Raw genomic sequence first — 17,540 nt, 5'->3', positions numbered from 1 at the left:
GTGCTCAGGAAGCTCCCTTGAGTCCAGGAGTTTGAAGCCAGTGTGGGCAACACAGCCGAGACCCCTCTCAAAAAACAACAGCAACAAACATTGGAAACAATTAGTACAGTAGCACTTGCATAAAGTAATAAAAATCTGTAGCCATGCATGCTTAAATTGTACTTACTGATAGGAATATATAAAACTGTATCAGGGTATATTCTCTCTGTAGACTAGGTTGAGTTAACTTTGAACCTCAGCCTCAAGACATAAAGTAGAAGTTTGCCGACTTAATACTGCACTGTAATTTAGTCCTGGGATCAATCTCAAAAGGATTTCTCTGGTGATCAGCTATTGTTATTCATAAAATATACTCACAAAATATATTCACATTATATTTTGTAAAGTTTCCCAGCCCCTCATAGGCAATAACATAGACACAGGCACAGGCAGTAGAGTGACTTCTCAGGTGGAACTGCTTTGTATGCACCTAGGAAAGCACTAATTGTTATTAAAATTTGGCATGCACCTAAAAGGGGAAAAGAAAGTTGAAATTTCAGTAGAGCAGAAAAATACTAGCTTTAAAAATGAAATCTGGAACCATGTTCAACTTCCGTGGTCATCAGGAATCATTGCTGAATGCAGTACAAATTAAAACATTGAAGTATAATTCTTGCCCATCATGTTGGCAGAAATGTCAGTGTCTGCTGGTTATTCATATCCACCCTGGTGAAGACGTGGAGTCTCTCATGCAGAGGTGTAAGTTGGCACAGCCACTTTGGAGGATAATTTGGCAACAGTTTCAGAGATAAAAGTGCTTGTGTTTTATAATCTAGCCCTTCTTAGTCTCGGGATCAGCCTTAGGGACACTCTTTCAGACAAAGTGGCAGGTAGGAACGTTCATTGCAGCACTCTCGTTGACAGCAGCAGTTGGAGACAAATGAAGTACTATTCACACGTCGTACGTAAACTTTGCCACTTCAAAGTGACAATCCAGTGCTTTTCAGTATATTCACAGGGTTTTGCAGCTATCCCCTCTATTCTAGAACATTTTCATCACCCCAAAAAGAAACCCCATGCCCACATCCCCTTCTTACAGTCCCGAGAAACCACTAATCTGCCCTCTGGCTCCATGAACTGACCTGTACTGGACTTTTCCCTTGTTTTATTTTTTTACCACCTTTGTTACTGGGGATTGAATCCAGGGCACTTTATCACTGAGCTACATCTAAGTTTCTGAGGGTCACACTAAGTTACTGGGGCTGGCCTTGAACATGGGATCTTGCCTGAGCTTCCTGTGTTGCTGAGGTTATGGGCATGTGCCACCATGCCCTGCTTGGACATTTCATATCAGTGCAATTATATAATCTGTGATTTTTTTTTTTTTTTTGTAACAGCTTTAATTTTTTTTTTTCTTCAATACTTGTCAACAAACTGTCAAGCTCAGGGCCTTGCTCATGCTAGGTAACCACTCTACCTCTGAGACACAGCCCCCACACCTGCAGCAGCTTTATTAAGATACAATTCATATAACACGATTTACCTGGTTTAAATGTACGGTTCCGTAGTTTTTAGTATATTCATTGAATTGTGCAACCATCCCCACAGTCAGTTTTAGAACATTTTTATCACCCCAAGAAAGAGCTCCATGTACCCTTTAGCTATCATCCCCCAAATCCTCCTCCCCAGATCCAGGCGAGGATTTCTGTCCTACAGATTTCCCTGTTCTGGACATTTCTTGTAAATGGAACAGTAAACGTGGGGCCTTTGGTTTCTGACTTCTTTCACTTACATCTTCAAGATCCCTCCCTACTGCAGCGCCTGTCAGTGCGCCCTTCCCTTCTGCCGCTGAGTGACATTCCCTTGTATGGACACACCACTTTCTGTCTGTCCTTTTATTAGTGGATGGGTGTGGGGGTTTCCCACCTTCTGAATATTAAGATAATTCGGTCGTGAACATCCATGTACGAGCTTGTTTTTTTTTTTTTAATATTTACTTTTTAACACAATACCTTTATTTCACTTATTTATTTTTATGTGGTGCTGAGGATCAAACCCAGGGTCTCGAACGTGCAAGGCGAGCGCTCTACCGCAGAGCCCCAACCTCAGTCCTCCGTGTACGAGCTTTTATATGAACATATGTTTTCAGTTCTCTTAGTGGGAATGGCTGGGTCATTTGGAAGCTCTACTTAATTTTTTGAGGAATTACCAAACTCTCTTCCCTAGCAGTTTTCTGTTTCCATCAGTCATATGTGAGGGTTTCAGTGCCTCTAATCTTGCCAATGTTGTTATTCTTTACTGTTTCAGTATAGTCATCCTCGTGGGTGTGATTTATGATGTTGAGCATCTTGACACGTGTTTTTTGGCCATTTATGTGTGGCCAAATATAGATTATACTGTGGCATTTTTATGCTACTCCATAGAGCAGTTAAAAGGAATGAGGTGGCTTTATATGTGATGATCCAAGTAGCAACATGATACAGTACCATACATTTTATATCAGTGTACTCAGGTGTGCTGTTTCTGTACATGCATATACACACAAGAATGTATGGGTTCTGTGTGCTTAAATATAGACAATGTAAGTTCTTCTACCATCATTCTCTGCAATTTCTGGTCTCCTGGAGCTCTATAGCACTTCTGTCTGTCTGTCTGTTTCTCTTTTTTTTTGGCGGGGGTTGTATGGTACTGGGGATTGAACTCAAGACTTGCATGGTAAGCAAGGGCTCTACCACTGAACTACATCCTCAGTCCTTTAAATACACACACACACACACACACACATACATATGCATAGATGTATATAGGCATATCTCTGAGAGAGAACAGGGGGTGGTGGTACAGTCCCCAAGACTTACCAAGATGGCTTTATCTTGCGTTAGAAGATGAACTAAGCTGGGGTGGGATATGATTAGAGGGGACTGATTATAACATTTTATGTGGTAGTCATAACGAAGTGTTTTAAAACACCCGGAAATAAATGGTTTACTGCTTGAAAACATAAGAAGAAAGAGCCTCTGGGCTGCTGGCTGGCCACTCTGGCGGGGAGTGTGCTGGCTGCTGTGTCACTGACTCCCTTTAGAGCTGTGTTCTGTGCTGAGGGTGGCCCCGGACCTCACACATGCTCTGTAAGCGCTCTGCCACTGGTCAACGTCCCCACCCCCTATCATTAGTCTACTACTGCATAGCAACTCAAATAGTGTAGAAGTTTCTGAAATTAAAATGAACCTACCTCCTGTCTTCACCCCCCCACACGTGCACATGAGGGCACACACGCTGTTTTGCCAGGGAGGGTCCTTTTCTTTTTCTTGTTCATTTTGTTTGGTTTGGTTTGGGCTTTGTTACTGGGGCTTGTTCCCAGGGTGCTTTAACACTGAGCTTCCCCCACAGCGTTTTCTTTTCTTGGTGCTGGAGTTTGAACTCAGGGGCACTCAACCACTGAGCCAGATCCCCAGCCCTTTTTTGTATTTTGTTTAGACACAGGGTCTCACTGAGTTGCTTAGTGCCTCACAGTTGCTGAGACAATTCTATTGTCTCAGCCTCCTAAGCCACTGGGATCACAGCCGTGCGCCACCGCACCCAGCCCCACGATCTTTTCTATGTATTAGTTTGAAACAGGTCTCACTAAGGTGCTGAAGCTGGCCTCAAACTTAGGATTCACCTGCCTCAATCTCCCAAATAACAGTGTGAGCACTGTGCCCAACTTTAGGTTCTTTTTTTTTTTCCTTTCTTTTTTTGGGTAGTGGAGAGTTAACCCAGCGGTGCTCTGCCACTGAGTTTACATTCCCAGCTTTTTTGTTTTTATTTTGAGACAGGGTCTGACTCTGTCTAGCCTCAAACTTGCCATCCTCCTGCCTCAGCCTCCTGAGAAGCTGGCATTATAGGCGTGTGCCACTGCAGCCAATAAGGATCCTTTTCTTGATAAACGTCTGTGTTCTGGTATTGTTCCTCCACCCAGTGAGGTGTCCCTGCTTAGCCTTCTGTTGGTGCTGGGGAAGCTCCTTCCTCTGTGTCTTCCTCAGAGTGCCGCCAGGGCCATGCTCTGCAGACCTTCCTAGTGTCACCCTCACCAGAGTGTGGGGGTTAGGCCTGGAGTTCTGCCTAAATATCTTTTTCCCCCTGGGACTGGGGATGGAACCCAGGCTTCTCGCATGCTAGGCAAGCGCTCTGCCATGAGCTTGGACTTCTTTTGTTTTACACAAGGCCCCTATGATGATTCAGATGGAGCAGTGGGGTTAAGAATTGTTTATCTAGTGAGTAATCCAGCAATAAAAAAATGAACCCAAGGTGCATCTTTGAGAATTATTTTTGGTAGGTGCTTTAGGAGAGATTAACGAGCCTGTCAGTTTTATAGAAACACGCTGTACTTAGATGATCTCGTTTCTTCCAGGGATTTCACAGAACTTTTTACTTTGGGTTATTTTCAGCATTTGAGTTCATCTCTAAATAGTCAACATAGAGCTGCCATCTGAGTCTGTGAGAAAGTGATCTTGGGTTTCTTTTTTGTTTTTTTTTTTTTAATGCTAGGACAAACTTGTCTTACAAGGTTTTGCCATTTTACCTTGAAAATGGGCATATGGGCAGCTTCTCACTCTTTTTTTTTAATATTTATTTTTTTTTAGTTTTAGATGGACACAATATCTTTATTTTATATTTATGTGGTGCTGAGGATCGAACCCAGTGCCTCATGCATGCTCTACTACTGAGCCACAACCCCAGCCCACATTCTCACTCTTGAGATGGCCTACATTCTCCCTTGAATGTGTCTCAGCTTCCCTGAGGAAATCTCTATGCTTCTAAAAACAAAAACAACAACAAAAAAGGAAAAATAGAGTGGGTGTATGTAGAAGAATGATACGTATTACATCTTCCATGCCAGGCAGAGTACCTTGTGCAAAAATTTCTTCCCCCAGATTCCTGTAGACTTCTTAGTTTATCTGCGATGCAAGTGAGAAACTCGAGTGACTCATATAATGATAGACTAATTTCCTCTCTTTTGTGTGCATGTATGTTGCGGGGCGCTTGTGGGGGTTAAACCCAGGGGTGCTTTACCACTGAGTTATATATCCCCAGCCCTTTTTATTTTTATTTTGAGGCACAATATCACCAAGTTGCCTGGACTGGCCTTGAACTTGTGATCCTCCTATCTCAGCCTCCTAAGTCACTGGGATCACAGGTGTGCGCCACCATGGCCAGCCAATATTTTATTCTTATTTTTTCAGATATAAAACTTGCTGAGCTCCATGAAAACCATTTAAAACACAATGAATAATATTCAGTTTCTCTAGAATTATAAGCCTGAATAGTCTTTCTCCTGTCTAAATTTATGTTAAACTTCACTTTCTCTCTTCTAGGTATCCTCATGGGAGCAGTTATAAAAATTATAGAGTTTAAAAAACTGGCAAATTGGAAGGTAAGTTTGCCTAACTGTTCATTTTGTAATATGATCACAGTTTCTGGTTGTTTTTTTAGTAGCATTAATGCTTATTCTAGTTTTCTTATTAACTGGATTGTCACTGAAGTTATTTATATTGTTCCATGAACTTTTTTTTTTTTTTTTTTTTTTTGGCATGGGGACCAAATCCAGGTTCTTGTGCTGGATAAGTGCTCTACCAGTGAGCTTCAGTCCCAGCTCCTATTCATTTTTTTTTTGTAAGATTCAGGTTGATTCCTTTACATGTGAATTTTTAGAAAATGCATAAATCTCGCACCATCTGACTGTCAGTTTGTTGTTACTTGCCTTTTGATAATCCTACACTAACCGACTTCATGGGGAAGACTAATCAGCATTAAGCCTGAACAGTGAGTGTTCTGCTCGCACTCTGCCAGCTGAGGGTGATGAGGTGATGAAGGGTACTTGTCCAGCACTGTGGAGCTTAGAGCACTTGATACACTTTAGCTCCTATGGTCCTTGTGACAGCCGCTTGACAAGCTAGGTTGACCAGTCATTATCATTGCCACCTCCTTACACATGAAGGAGGTTGGGTCATGGCCAGTGTTGGCAGGGTTAGAGAGGAAGTGGCTGAACTGAGTCTTGGTTCAGACCCTGTGCCCTGTATATTCAGTATTCTCTCCACTATTCTATAGTTCCTCAGTTCGCTGATGTACATCCCCTTGTGTTTACAGGGTGGTTATTAGGGTATAAGCATCATTTGAAGTACAAGGACCAGCTGAAACTTGAATTTCAACTTAAACTTGAGCATCCTTATTGAGTAGAAAGTGTGTGGGAAAGTTCTAGGCTGGACAGGTGGGGCGGCGTCCTGGGGGAGCCGGCATCTGTGGAGAGCTGGAGTTGGAAGCCGGACAGCCTTCTGGAAACCGGATGCACAGAGAGCAGTGTGCGAGAAGAACAGTGAAGGAGCCTGATGGTTTCCTTCCACAGAGTCCTGTTTGTAAACTGTCCTGCTGAATCTGCTGCTTTCTGCCTGTATTATCACATGCTTAATATTTTCCTTTTTTTAAAATCCAGAGCCTCATGTATGCTGGGCAAATTCTCTATCACTGAGCTACATCCTTGGCCGATATTTTTGTTTGTATCAGCTTACTTTTTAATTTATGTATATTTTTGGCAGTTTAAAAAAATGTTTCATGGTACAACATGCATAAAATTTATATTTTAGCCATTTTTTAGCAGATAATTCTGTGACATTAAATACATTCACAGTGTTGTATGCCCATCCCCCTATGTATTTTGAGAACTTTTTCATCATTCCAAACAAAAACTGTCTTCTCGAAGCCACAGCTCTGTCCCCCTCCCCATAGCCTGTGTGCCCTGTATTCATGTGGTCATGCAACATCTGCCCTTCCGTATCTGGCTTATTTTGGTTAACATGGTGCGTCCAGGCTGCATTCATGTGCTTGCATCTCTCAGAAATTCATTCCTTTCTATGGCTGAATAACTCTCACTTCTGTTACCCCTTCCTCTGGGGGTGGAGTCCCGGTTCTTTCCACCTTTTGGCTACTTGAATACTGCTGCTCTGGTGGTGATATACTGTATCCAACTTATTTTATTGCAGTGCCAGGGATGGAACCCAGGGCCTCCTTCCTGCTAGGAGAGAGCCACCCCCAGCTCCTTACCACCCCCCAGCTCCTTTCGCATTTATTTGGAAGGAAACAAACTAACATTAGGTGGGTTTTTGTTCTGGTGTGGTGCTAGGGATGGAACCCAGGGCCTCACTCAAGCGAAGCCTGTCCTCTGTCGCTGAACTGCACCCCAGCCCCTAGTGCTGTTTTATAAATAAATGGGGTAAAAGTGAAGTAGGACATGTGCCTGCTGACGCCTGGGCTCAGGCCTGCTCCCTCTGTCCAGGGGGCAGCCCAGTAGAGTGAGACTGTCGCCATGGCGATGCCAAACGTTGGGGCCAAACTTTTGAGGTTGGAAAAGAATGGCAAGGGGCTGACCTTCTGTCCGTGGGGGAGTGGATTTGACACCATTGCTCAATGGCCACCCGAAACCACCTCAGACCATTTCCAGGGAGAAATTGTGGAAGGAGCCTGGCCGTCTGAGGAGGGGTGTTCATGTCCCTGTTCCCTACCACAGGGGTGGCTTGAGCTGCAGGTTTGTCCCTCACAGTCTGGGGCCCGAAGCTGCTGGAAAGGCTCTAGGAGGGAATCCTTCTGGGGCCCCAGGCACCCCGTGGCTTGTGGCTGTGAGCTCTGTCTCTGCCTCTGTCTTCCTGTGGCCTTCTGTGTCTGTCCTTTCCTGGCTCCTGCAGTTTGGCTGCACTGGGGCCCTCCCTCAGGGCGGGAACCCTTCTCAGTTCTCCCCTTACCTCTGGCCTGTCCTTACACCAGCCTGGGGGGTGCGGGGGGCACGGGCAGGGGAGCTGTGCGGGCTCCCTGAAGGCGCGCTCCTTTGTCCCGGGGTTTAGGTTTTGAACCTCCCGAAGGAGCTGCCAGGGCCTGACTGCGCAGATCCTAGTGGCCACCGCGAAGGCAGCCCTTTCTTTTGTGTGTGCCCGGAGGAGTGCCACCGCTGCAGAGGGGTTATTTTCAGACTCAGTAGGGCATTTCAGAGTCATCATTTGCTTCTATTTTGAGCCTTTTTTGAATGTTATTTTAGTCTTTATGATAGCAGCTACATTTGTAAGAATACAGTTAGTCATTCTTTTGAGTTAGGATTTTGACAAGAAATCAGACTGTCAGGATTGTGACATGGAAACATTCAGAGGGAGGGAGGCCTGGTTTTGCAGTATTGAGTAGCCTGGGGACCGCATGCAGCCATTTGGGGTTTATTGTTTTTCCCCAAATCCCAACAAAATTAGGCAGATTAATGCAGAGATGGAATTCTTATGACCTCATGTCCCAGAAGACACGGATCCTGGAGCCATAGCACTTCATATTCAAGTCTGGAAGCCTGGCAAGGGGCTTGCGTCACAGCCACCTCCCAGGCACCCAGTGTGACGCAGGAAAAGAGCAGGTGCTTGTGGTGGGAGTAGGCCGAGCTGCCGCCACGTTGCGGGCTGGCCCTCCCGAGCGGGCTTCTCAGGCCCACTGCCGCCCTGTTCCCAAGGTTCCAGTTTGTGCACTCGATTTTGAAAGCTTTCTATCTGAATTTAAATTGTGTATATTAAAATTAATTTTCCTTCCTTCCAAGGAGTAAGCTTAGCACACCAGTAAGTGTTTGGTAGCAGTTCATTGTGCTGTTTCTTTTGCTGGGCACCCTTTACAATTGCTTGTCCTACATTTGAGAATGCAGATGACTAATTTACTTTCGGTCTCTCCTTCAGCTTGGTTTTAGTATCAGGCAGTACACTCAAACCTCAGACATCTCCCCTCTGCCAGACCCTGGGAGAAGAATGGATTTCTTGGTTATACAAATCTCTTTTTATATTTTTAGGAAGAAGAAATGTTTCGACCTAATATGTTTTTCCTCCTCCTGCTGCCGCCTATCATCTTTGAGTCTGGATACTCCTTGCACAAGGTGAGACCTGACCTGCATTAGCTGCTGGTATCTGGACGCAACTTTTCTCTCTGGGGCCAGTTCCTGAAAAGCTTGCCACTTGCTGACTGTTACCTTAACAAAGCCATTCAACTTCCTGACTCTTGGTATTTTCAGCTATCAAGAGAAAATATTGGGGCTGGGGTTGTGGCTCATTGGTAAAGTGTTTGCCTAGCATGCCTGAGGCACTGGGTTCGATTCTCAGCACCATATCCAAATAGGTTTAATAAAAAATAAAGATCCATCAACAACTAAAAAATATCTTAAAAAAAAAAAATAGTAATTCCTACTATATAGGTATGGTGAGATTTAAATGAGCTATATGTGTAATACATATATCACAGTGTTGTCATATACCTAACCTTTATCAGGTGCTTATAATATACCAATGGCTATTTTACCTCTATATTAGCACCCATCCAGGCTCCCTAGATCTGTAGTGCATTGTGATTTCTTTTGCCTGGGCTTGAATCCCAGCTCTGTCACTCAGTAACTGAGAGATCATAGGTGACTTACATGGCCTCTCTTTCAGATTCCTCTTCTCTCAAATGGAAAGATGACTCTTGCTTTGTTCTAACAATTGTAACAAAATTCAAGGAAAATTATAGCTATAAAATTACCCCTTGTTCTTCCAAACATTCTTCAAAAACAACTGCTAGTTGGGTAAATATTGAAACCCAATGCTCAGTGACAATTGTGGAGACTCAACCTTCTCTGATACTGATATTGGAAGAGATTGTTTTATTGTGAGTAGCAAAAGAATAAAATCTGGCTCTGTTGTGCATGTTCAGCTGACATAACAGTATCCTCAGGTGCATCTTCAAAAGAGCTTGGGGGTTAATTTTAGCAGTGGTGGCTCCCTGACCCTATAGTTGCCCCAGGGAAGCCAGAGAAGAGCGGACGTGATCTTAATTGGCTGCTCTGAAGTTTCAGGTAGAGTGGCCTGTTGAGCTAGTGTTTCCACGGGGGGTACTTTGCCCAGGAAGATGGTCAGACAGGGCCTTGCTAAGTTCCTGAGGCTGGCTTTGAACTTGTGATCCTCTTGCCTCAGCCTCCCAAGCCGCTGGGATTATAGGCGTGTTCCAAAGTGATTTTAAGTGGCACATGGACAGTTATTTTATATACATGTATTTATATAAAAGTATACATCTTTATTTTGTTTATTTTATGTGGTGCTGAGGATCAAACCCAGTGCCTCCCGTGTGCAAGGCAAGCGCTTTGCCACTGAGCCACAGCCCCCGCCTGGACAGTTACTTTGGATTCCTCTTGTTGGACACAGACTAACACATGTTATGAGGACAGACTGTGTCCTGGGATGAGGAACATGTGCCCAGGCCTGTGGCTTCTCGCCTTGTGGGACCTTTTTCCTTTCTCAGGCCCATTTTTCCTGTCTCTCCTCTTAGTGCCCCTCTGTGGGCCTCCACCCCCAGTTGACAAGTCCCTTACCCCACTCCCCCCCCTCCCTGGTCCCTCTCCTGACTGGCTGGAGGCCTGTCCTTCCCCTTGGCTTCCAGCTGCGCCTCCTGCAGATGTGTTGCCCATTCTGTGTTTGGAGACCAGCAGCACCACCCCTGCCCGGGCTCTGCTTCCTGGCCTTGCTGCTGTCTGCCCTCTGATGCCCGGTGCAACACTTTCTTGTCTTCTTTTTAAAAATCTGTTTGTATACGGCTGGATTTTTCTTCCTTTGAGTTTTCCTTAAATATAGAGGCATTTAAGTTTTAAAATAAGTTGATTCAGCTTGAAGTATTTGTAATGCTGTAGGTATTTTGTGAATGTGATAACAAACTGAAGGCTGGATGGACCAGGGCTAGCTAGACCAACCCTGGGGGAGAGGAGGGAGCCAGAGATGCAGCTCTGCTCTTGTGCTGCCTCCTACAGATTTCTTGTTAGGAGGTAGAAATTAAAACAACCCCCATCCCCAAAACCAAAACCCTCTTCCATATGGCTTTGAGATGTACATTCCATGAAAGGATGTGGGCGAATTACTGCCCCCACATTAAGTAGACTGCTGCTGCTTCTTGATATTGATAATGTTATTTCCTCATATTAATGATGTTTATATCATTACCAGGAATAATAATGACTTATTAAACTTAAAGAGATTTTTTAAACTTTTTTTTTAGTTGTAGATGGACACAATATCTTTTTTTTTTTTTAATATTTATTTTTTAGTTTTCGGCAGACACAACATCTTTGTTTGTATGTGGTGCTGAGGATTGAACCCGGGCCGCACGCATGCCAGGTGAGCACGCTACCGCTTGAGCCACATCCCCAGCCCCTTCAGACATTATTAACATTAGATAATTATTTTTTAAAAAACAAGCAAAAAGAAATCAAATTCAACATCTCTTCACTCCTTCATTTTGTAAACAAATCTTAAAAGAACTGTAAGCAGATTATGAAAATATTTCAAAATAATGCTGAAGAGGGTTGGGGCTATAGCTCAGTGGTAGAGCGCTTGCCTAGCATCTTAGGCACTCGGTTCAATCCTCTGTACCACATATAAATAAATAAATGAATGTCCATCAACAACTAAAAAATACTTTAAAAAAAATAATGCTGAGGAGGGGCTGAGGTTATGGTTCAGTGGTAGAACGCTTGCCTAGCACGTGCAGGGCCCTGGGTTCCATCCTTGGTACCACATAACAGTAAATAAAAACAAAGTAAAGGTATTTGTCCATTTACAACAAAATATATATATTAAATGCTGAAGAAATTGGTCTCATTTTGAATTTAAAACATGACATTTTGAATATTAGAGTATGTACAATTTTTATTTTCTAGTTCTTTTTTGAGGGAGAGGAGACAGGCTTGTTTAAAATTTGAGGAAAATAATAGTTTTTTAGAAAAACATTCCTGTTTTTTATTTACTTGATTTTATAGTATGTCTGTTTTCTGTGGCTGGTCCCAGTGCTCACACTGACTTGAGGGAGATGGTTTGGAGGATCAAATCAAGGCCAGCCTCCGCCACTTCACAAGGTCATAAGCAACTTAGTGAGACCTTTCTCGAAATAAAAAATAAAAAATGCTGGGATGTGACTCCGTGGTTAAGTATTCCTGGGTTTAATCCCTGATACCAAGGGGAAAAAAAGAAGAAGGAAGGAAGGGAGGAAGGGAGGGAGGGAGGGAGGGATGGGACAGTCTGATGTGAGCAGGAAATATCAATTCAGAGACTTGTCCACTTCCACCTTCCCCCTGAGAAGATAGGAAGTTGACTTTGAATGTTTTATTTAATATTACTGCATTTGCTAATTTAAATTTGACTTAGAATACACATTTCAGTAAGACTGTCAGCAGCAGTGTGTGAAGTAAGCAGCTACTGTTTTTTTTTTTTTTTTGGTAGATGGGCACAATACCTTTGTTTTGTTTTATTTGTTTATTTTTATGCGGTGCTGAGAACTGAACCCAATGCCTCATGTATTCTAGGCAGGCACCCCACCACTGAGTTACACACCAACTCCTACTGGTTCTTTAAGTTGTAAATGTCACATAATGTTAATTATGTCAGAGAAATAGACAAATTTGCTGTGTAGCATAGGGAAGTTCTTCTGGCAGAGTAGCTTGAATTAGGACAATTTTAATATCTAGGTTAATATTAACCAATTATATAAATCATATCAGAATTAGATCCCTGTGAACAGAGCAGGAGTGATTACTATTCTTTTGTGTGTGTGTGTGTGTGTGTGTGTGTGTGTGTGTGTGTAGGTTGAACCCAGGGCCTGTGCATATGAGGCGAGCACTCTACCAACTGAGCTACATCCCCAGCCATTTACAAAGACTCACAGATAAAAGTCCTTTGTTTAGAAACAGAACTCAACATTGTTTTCTCATTGAGCTATTTTAAAACTCTTTGTGGGGGCTGGGGATGTGGCTCAAGCGGTAGCGCGCTCGCTTGGCATGTGTGTGGCCCGGGTTCGATCTTCAGCACCACATACAAACAAAGATGTTGTGTCCGCCGAAAACTAAAAAATAAATATTAAAAAAAAAAAAAAATCTCTTTGTGTACCCGAGATTGATTTGCCAAACACAGACCCAGTGAGCGGTGTGGGCAGCCAGAACGAAGTTGCCAAGCAGCTTCCTCAAAGAGAGGGGCTCGGTGGTCAATCAGCATCAAGCTGAGGACACTCTTAGAGTGACTTTGACATAGCAGCTCCTGGTGTCCATAGTGTGACAGTTTCTGAGCAAAAGAGGGCATCTTTGGGGCTGGGGATGTGGCTCAAATGGTAGTGCACTCACCTGGCAAGTGCGGGGCGCTAGGTTCGATCCTCAGCACCACATAAAAATAAAATGAAGATGTTGTGTCCACCGAAAACTAAAAAATAAATATTAAAACAATTCTCTCTCTCTCAAAAAAAAAAAAAAAAAAAGAGGACATCTTCCCCACACTAGGAGTCAAGAGTCATCAGGCCCCCTGGGCAGTGGTCCCTGGGTCGGGTCCATAGGATTCTATTCCACAGCCTCATCTCTTCATTCTGTGGAGATTTGAAAGATGTCACTTTGCTACTTGGGATGAAATATTTTCTCTTGAATGTTGGGAAGGATAGATGTAAATATATTTTATCTGTCATATTTGAGATGATACCAATAGTGAGACAAAATTATTGAAGAGAACTGGACAGTAAGATAACCTGTTATCTTGGCATTCTTTATAAGAGCGTACTCTGTGTGTGTGTGTGTGTGTGTGTGTGTGTGTGTGTGTGTGTGTTGCTGGGGATCAAACCCAGGGCCTTGTGCATGCGAGTAAGCCCTCTACCAACTGAGCTATATCCCCAGCCTAGTAGTGCACCTTTTCTTAAATTAAAATTATAATTATATGCGTTTGGACTTGCTTGATCAGACATGGGACACAGTTGGTTCCTTCAATACCAAGTGACATCTGACAGGCAATGTGTCAGTCACTGTGTGTGCAAAGCGAATGTCATTGTCCCCATTGAGCACACAGCCTTATGAGGAAGTCAGACATTGAATAGTTACATAAATAACTATAAAACTGCAGCCAGGTCAGCGCCACCAGGAGAGGGCCATTGTGCACCCAGAACATAGACTAGGAGCCCAGCTGGGAGCTGGCTGAGGCGCAGGGAAGGCTTTGCTCAGGAGGAGTGGAGGTGCACTGAGGTCTTAGGGTGATGAGAGGTAGCAGGACATCCATGTGGACCAGAACCCAGAGAACAAAGGACAGCATGGTGCCAGATGGGGTCAGAGGCTTTACCAGGGGTTGGGCCGATAGGGTTGGGATTTGCATCTGGAGCAGAGGGAGTTGGGTGCAGGTAGCACCATCGGATTTGTCTTTGGCAGAGATCGTTCTGGAAGTGCTCAGAGAGTGCTGGCGAGGGCTGTAAGAAGCTGGGGTCTGGGTGAGAGGTGATTCAAGGAGGGGGGCACAGGGAGACATGAACGGCATGGGGATGTCGACGTGGGTATGGAGGACTCTGGTTCCCAGCCTGCCATACAGGGCAGGTGATGGTTCCCTGAGAGTGGAGCTCCAGAGAGGGCCACCCTCCCCGGCAGGCCAGCCCTCTGACCGTTTCTCTGCTCTCTGCTCTTTCACACAGGGTAACTTCTTTCAGAATATTGGTTCCATCACTCTGTTTGCTGTTTTTGGTACAGCGATCTCTGCTTTTGTAGTAGGTGGAGGAATCTATTTTCTGGGTCAGGTAAGAAAAACATCTTTGAAAGCCTTTGAAGATTCAGGAGCTTGTGTGGGAGGCAGGGTGGGCACCTCCTGGGCAGGGATTGCAATTTTTAGAGGAGATCCCAACTCACAGGAGATGTGGCAGAAGCGTGGGGACATTTCCAAGGGTCCCCCAAGAAGCTGGACTTGAGTGAATCTCTCCTATTATCTCTCAAGTATTGATCTTATTTGCAAACTAATGTTGTCTTAAACATCTAAAAATGAAGCAGAGTATATACCATCATGATTTTCATTTGCTAACAGTTATCAGTTATGTTGTCTGATAGGTAGAATTGGTGTTGAATGTTGTTTTTTAATAAAAATTTACATTTTAAGTCAAATATGATTCTGAATCTGTTCGCTCAATTCTAAACAGTCCACCTGTAGAATTATGTGCTCTGGATTTTCCACCATTCTGAGCCACTTCACAGTGGCATCGGTTGGGTGTTCTGTACTTTGGTTAATTTGCATTAATTGAGACCAGGTTCCTGTAGGTTGACACCGTGTGCATCCATGCACGCCCCCAGTTCTGTTTCTTTATTGTCAGGTTTGCCTGCCCTGGTGCTGAGAACTTAAGTTGAGGTTCAGGCACTGGGTTGCTGGCAGGTTGTGCTTGGTGTGGTGGGGTTTTCTTCTCTTGATAGCCAAAGCCCCTTCCACCTGATCCTCACCTTTAGTGCTGCCTCAAGGGCACCAGAATAAATCTGTCTGCCTTGCCACTTTCTTCATTGCTCAGCTTCTAGTATCAAAGAGGAATAAACTATAGAGAAGAAAACTGCATGCAGTTAATTGGGCTTGGAAAATGTACCCTGTGTCCATACTTCTATGGTCTGATTGATGCACACTGTATCTGAAACTTAATTTTCTTTATTTTTCAATTGGTTTGGGGACTGAAGATGAATGTCCTTATTAGTTGGTAATAAAGCACTAATGGACATTTTAATCTTCTTGGCTGTTCTCCAGGGGTTTTTTGTGTCTGTGTGTTTGTGTGTTTTATTTTACAGGCTGACGTCATCTCTAAACTCAACATGACAGACAGGTAAATCCTTCACACTGTAGCTCCATGTGACTGCTGCTCAGGCCCGGGGAATTTTCTGCACATTGCTTCCTGGGTGTGGTACTTTTCTCTTTCCTCTCTCCCTCCCCACTTGCTGATGGTCTCTGCTTCAGAATCTATTCTGAATTAATTTGTGTCTCTGAGGTGAATCAAAATTAATAGTGAAGATCCCTTTTGAAGGTGTCTAGTCAGAGCACTGCTGGTGGAAACATTCATCTAGCCTCCGCTCTGAGTGCCCAGCTCTGGTCGGTTCACTGCCCACCCATCCCTCCACCCTACCCCACCCACATGCTACCCCGCTGTCCTTTTATCATTATTAAGAATTATTTTCAACAAATCACTGTCTTTTCAGTAGTCATGATGAAAGGCTGCCTTCTTGATAGATTAGGTATGGAGGGGTGGTTGAGGTAGGCCTGTCATGGGTCCATGTCACTCTGCAGCTGCCCCCGGGAACACTACCCAGTGAGCTGCTACCTAGGAGTCTATCCAGAAATCATCTCAGTCACTTAGCAAGCAGCAGCCCGGGTCTGGTGGCACATGCCTATAGTACCGGTCACTCAGATGGCTGAGCCGGGCATGCGAGTGTGAGGGCACAGACCCCATCTTAAAGAAAAAGAAGAGCGAGCCCCGGCAGCTGGATCTCAGGAGGTCAGACTAGCAAAGCTCCACGCTCAGTGCAGCTGGGGGTGTGTCCCCCTGCACCTTGGTTCCTGGTCTGGCCTTGTGGCTTGCTGGGGATGGCTCAAGGACTCAGTCCCAGGTCCTTAATACGAGCGGCCAGAGCTTCCAGACTGTAGCAGCAACCTAGTACCTTAGGACTAAAATTCAGAACCCTTTTCATGAGAAATGTGCCTCTGATGACGGGTCCCATCCCCTTTCCACCTCCACTGTCCCCCCTGCCTCCCGCACCTTCCTGAGACATGAGTATTGGAGCTCTTGTTGTAGGAAAGTATTGATATGTGAAGAAGTAGCCGGAGTCACACTCCTGTTCCTTAGGAGGCAGAGTAAAGCCCATTTGGTCCCTGATTGCACAAGTGAAAAGAAATGCCCCGCACCCCACTGACATGAGGGCAGGTGTCCAACATTCAGACCTTCGACCAGATTTGGGGGCAACTGGCTAGAGACGATGCTGCTGGATTCACTTTTGTGAAATTGAATTGAAGCCGTGGTTGGGGTGTTGGGGTCGGGGAGGGGAGAGAGTTGCCTACAGCCAAACGGTAGGAGCAGACCCACCGCGCCCCGGGCAGAGGGCGGGTGTCAGGTGTGGTGGAGGTGGAACGGTGGCCACTGGAGACACGTGTCTGAGGGCTGCAGTGCTTCTCAGCTCCTCCACATAATGTGGGCCAGTGGACATGTGGCCCACAATGACTAGATGTTTGAAGTTTTTGTTTTGGTGCTGGGATTGAACCCAGGGCCTCATGTACACGAAGCAAACGCTCTCCAGTGCACAACACTGGTTAAAATTATTTTAAAAACTGGCTAGATTTGTAGTTTCTAGATGTTTATAGGGAATGGTCCAGTTTTTGTCTTTATTTTGGGTACTGTGAGTTGAACCTGAGGACTTTACCACTGGGCCACATCCCCAGCGGTTTTTATTTTTTATTTTGGGACAGGGTCTCACTAAGTTGTTCAGGGCCTCGCTGAGTTGCTGAGGCTGGCTTTACCTCCTTTACCTTCCCAAGGTGCTGGGATGGCAGGTGTGCGCCACCGCACCTGACTGGAATGGTCCAGGCTTTTGTTGTTGATGTTGTTGACAGCAATGCCATTTTCCCAAAAGCACATGTAGGCCACAATGAGACCCACAGGTCACCTGATGCAGCCTGTGCAGGGCGGAAAACACAAAGATGACCCCGTGGCACAGGTGGTGGTTTAATGATGTTTCTGCTGGACAG

General features: G+C 44.7%; 1 protein-coding gene across 3 annotated transcripts in view; it reads left to right on the top strand.

Moving 5' to 3' along the window:
- Slc9a8 (solute carrier family 9 member A8) overlaps nt 1–17,540 on the top strand; it is a 96,868-nt gene that overhangs the window by 46,154 nt on the left and 33,174 nt on the right. For all 3 annotated transcript variants that reach the window (XM_071608998.1, XM_027946481.2, XM_027946480.2), the window contains 4 exons: nt 5,334–5,392; nt 8,819–8,902; nt 14,473–14,574; nt 15,596–15,630. In XM_071608998.1, coding sequence (XP_071465099.1) covers nt 5,334–5,392; nt 8,819–8,902; nt 14,473–14,574; nt 15,596–15,630 — 280 coding nt within the window. The remainder of the gene's footprint in view (nt 1–5,333; nt 5,393–8,818; nt 8,903–14,472; nt 14,575–15,595; nt 15,631–17,540) is intronic.

The sequence above is a fragment of the Marmota flaviventris genome, chromosome 2, assembly GCF_047511675.1.
Source record: "Marmota flaviventris isolate mMarFla1 chromosome 2, mMarFla1.hap1, whole genome shotgun sequence".
Taxonomy (NCBI): domain Eukaryota; kingdom Metazoa; phylum Chordata; class Mammalia; order Rodentia; family Sciuridae; genus Marmota; species Marmota flaviventris.
This window is presented reverse-complemented; position numbering and strand designations above follow the sequence as displayed.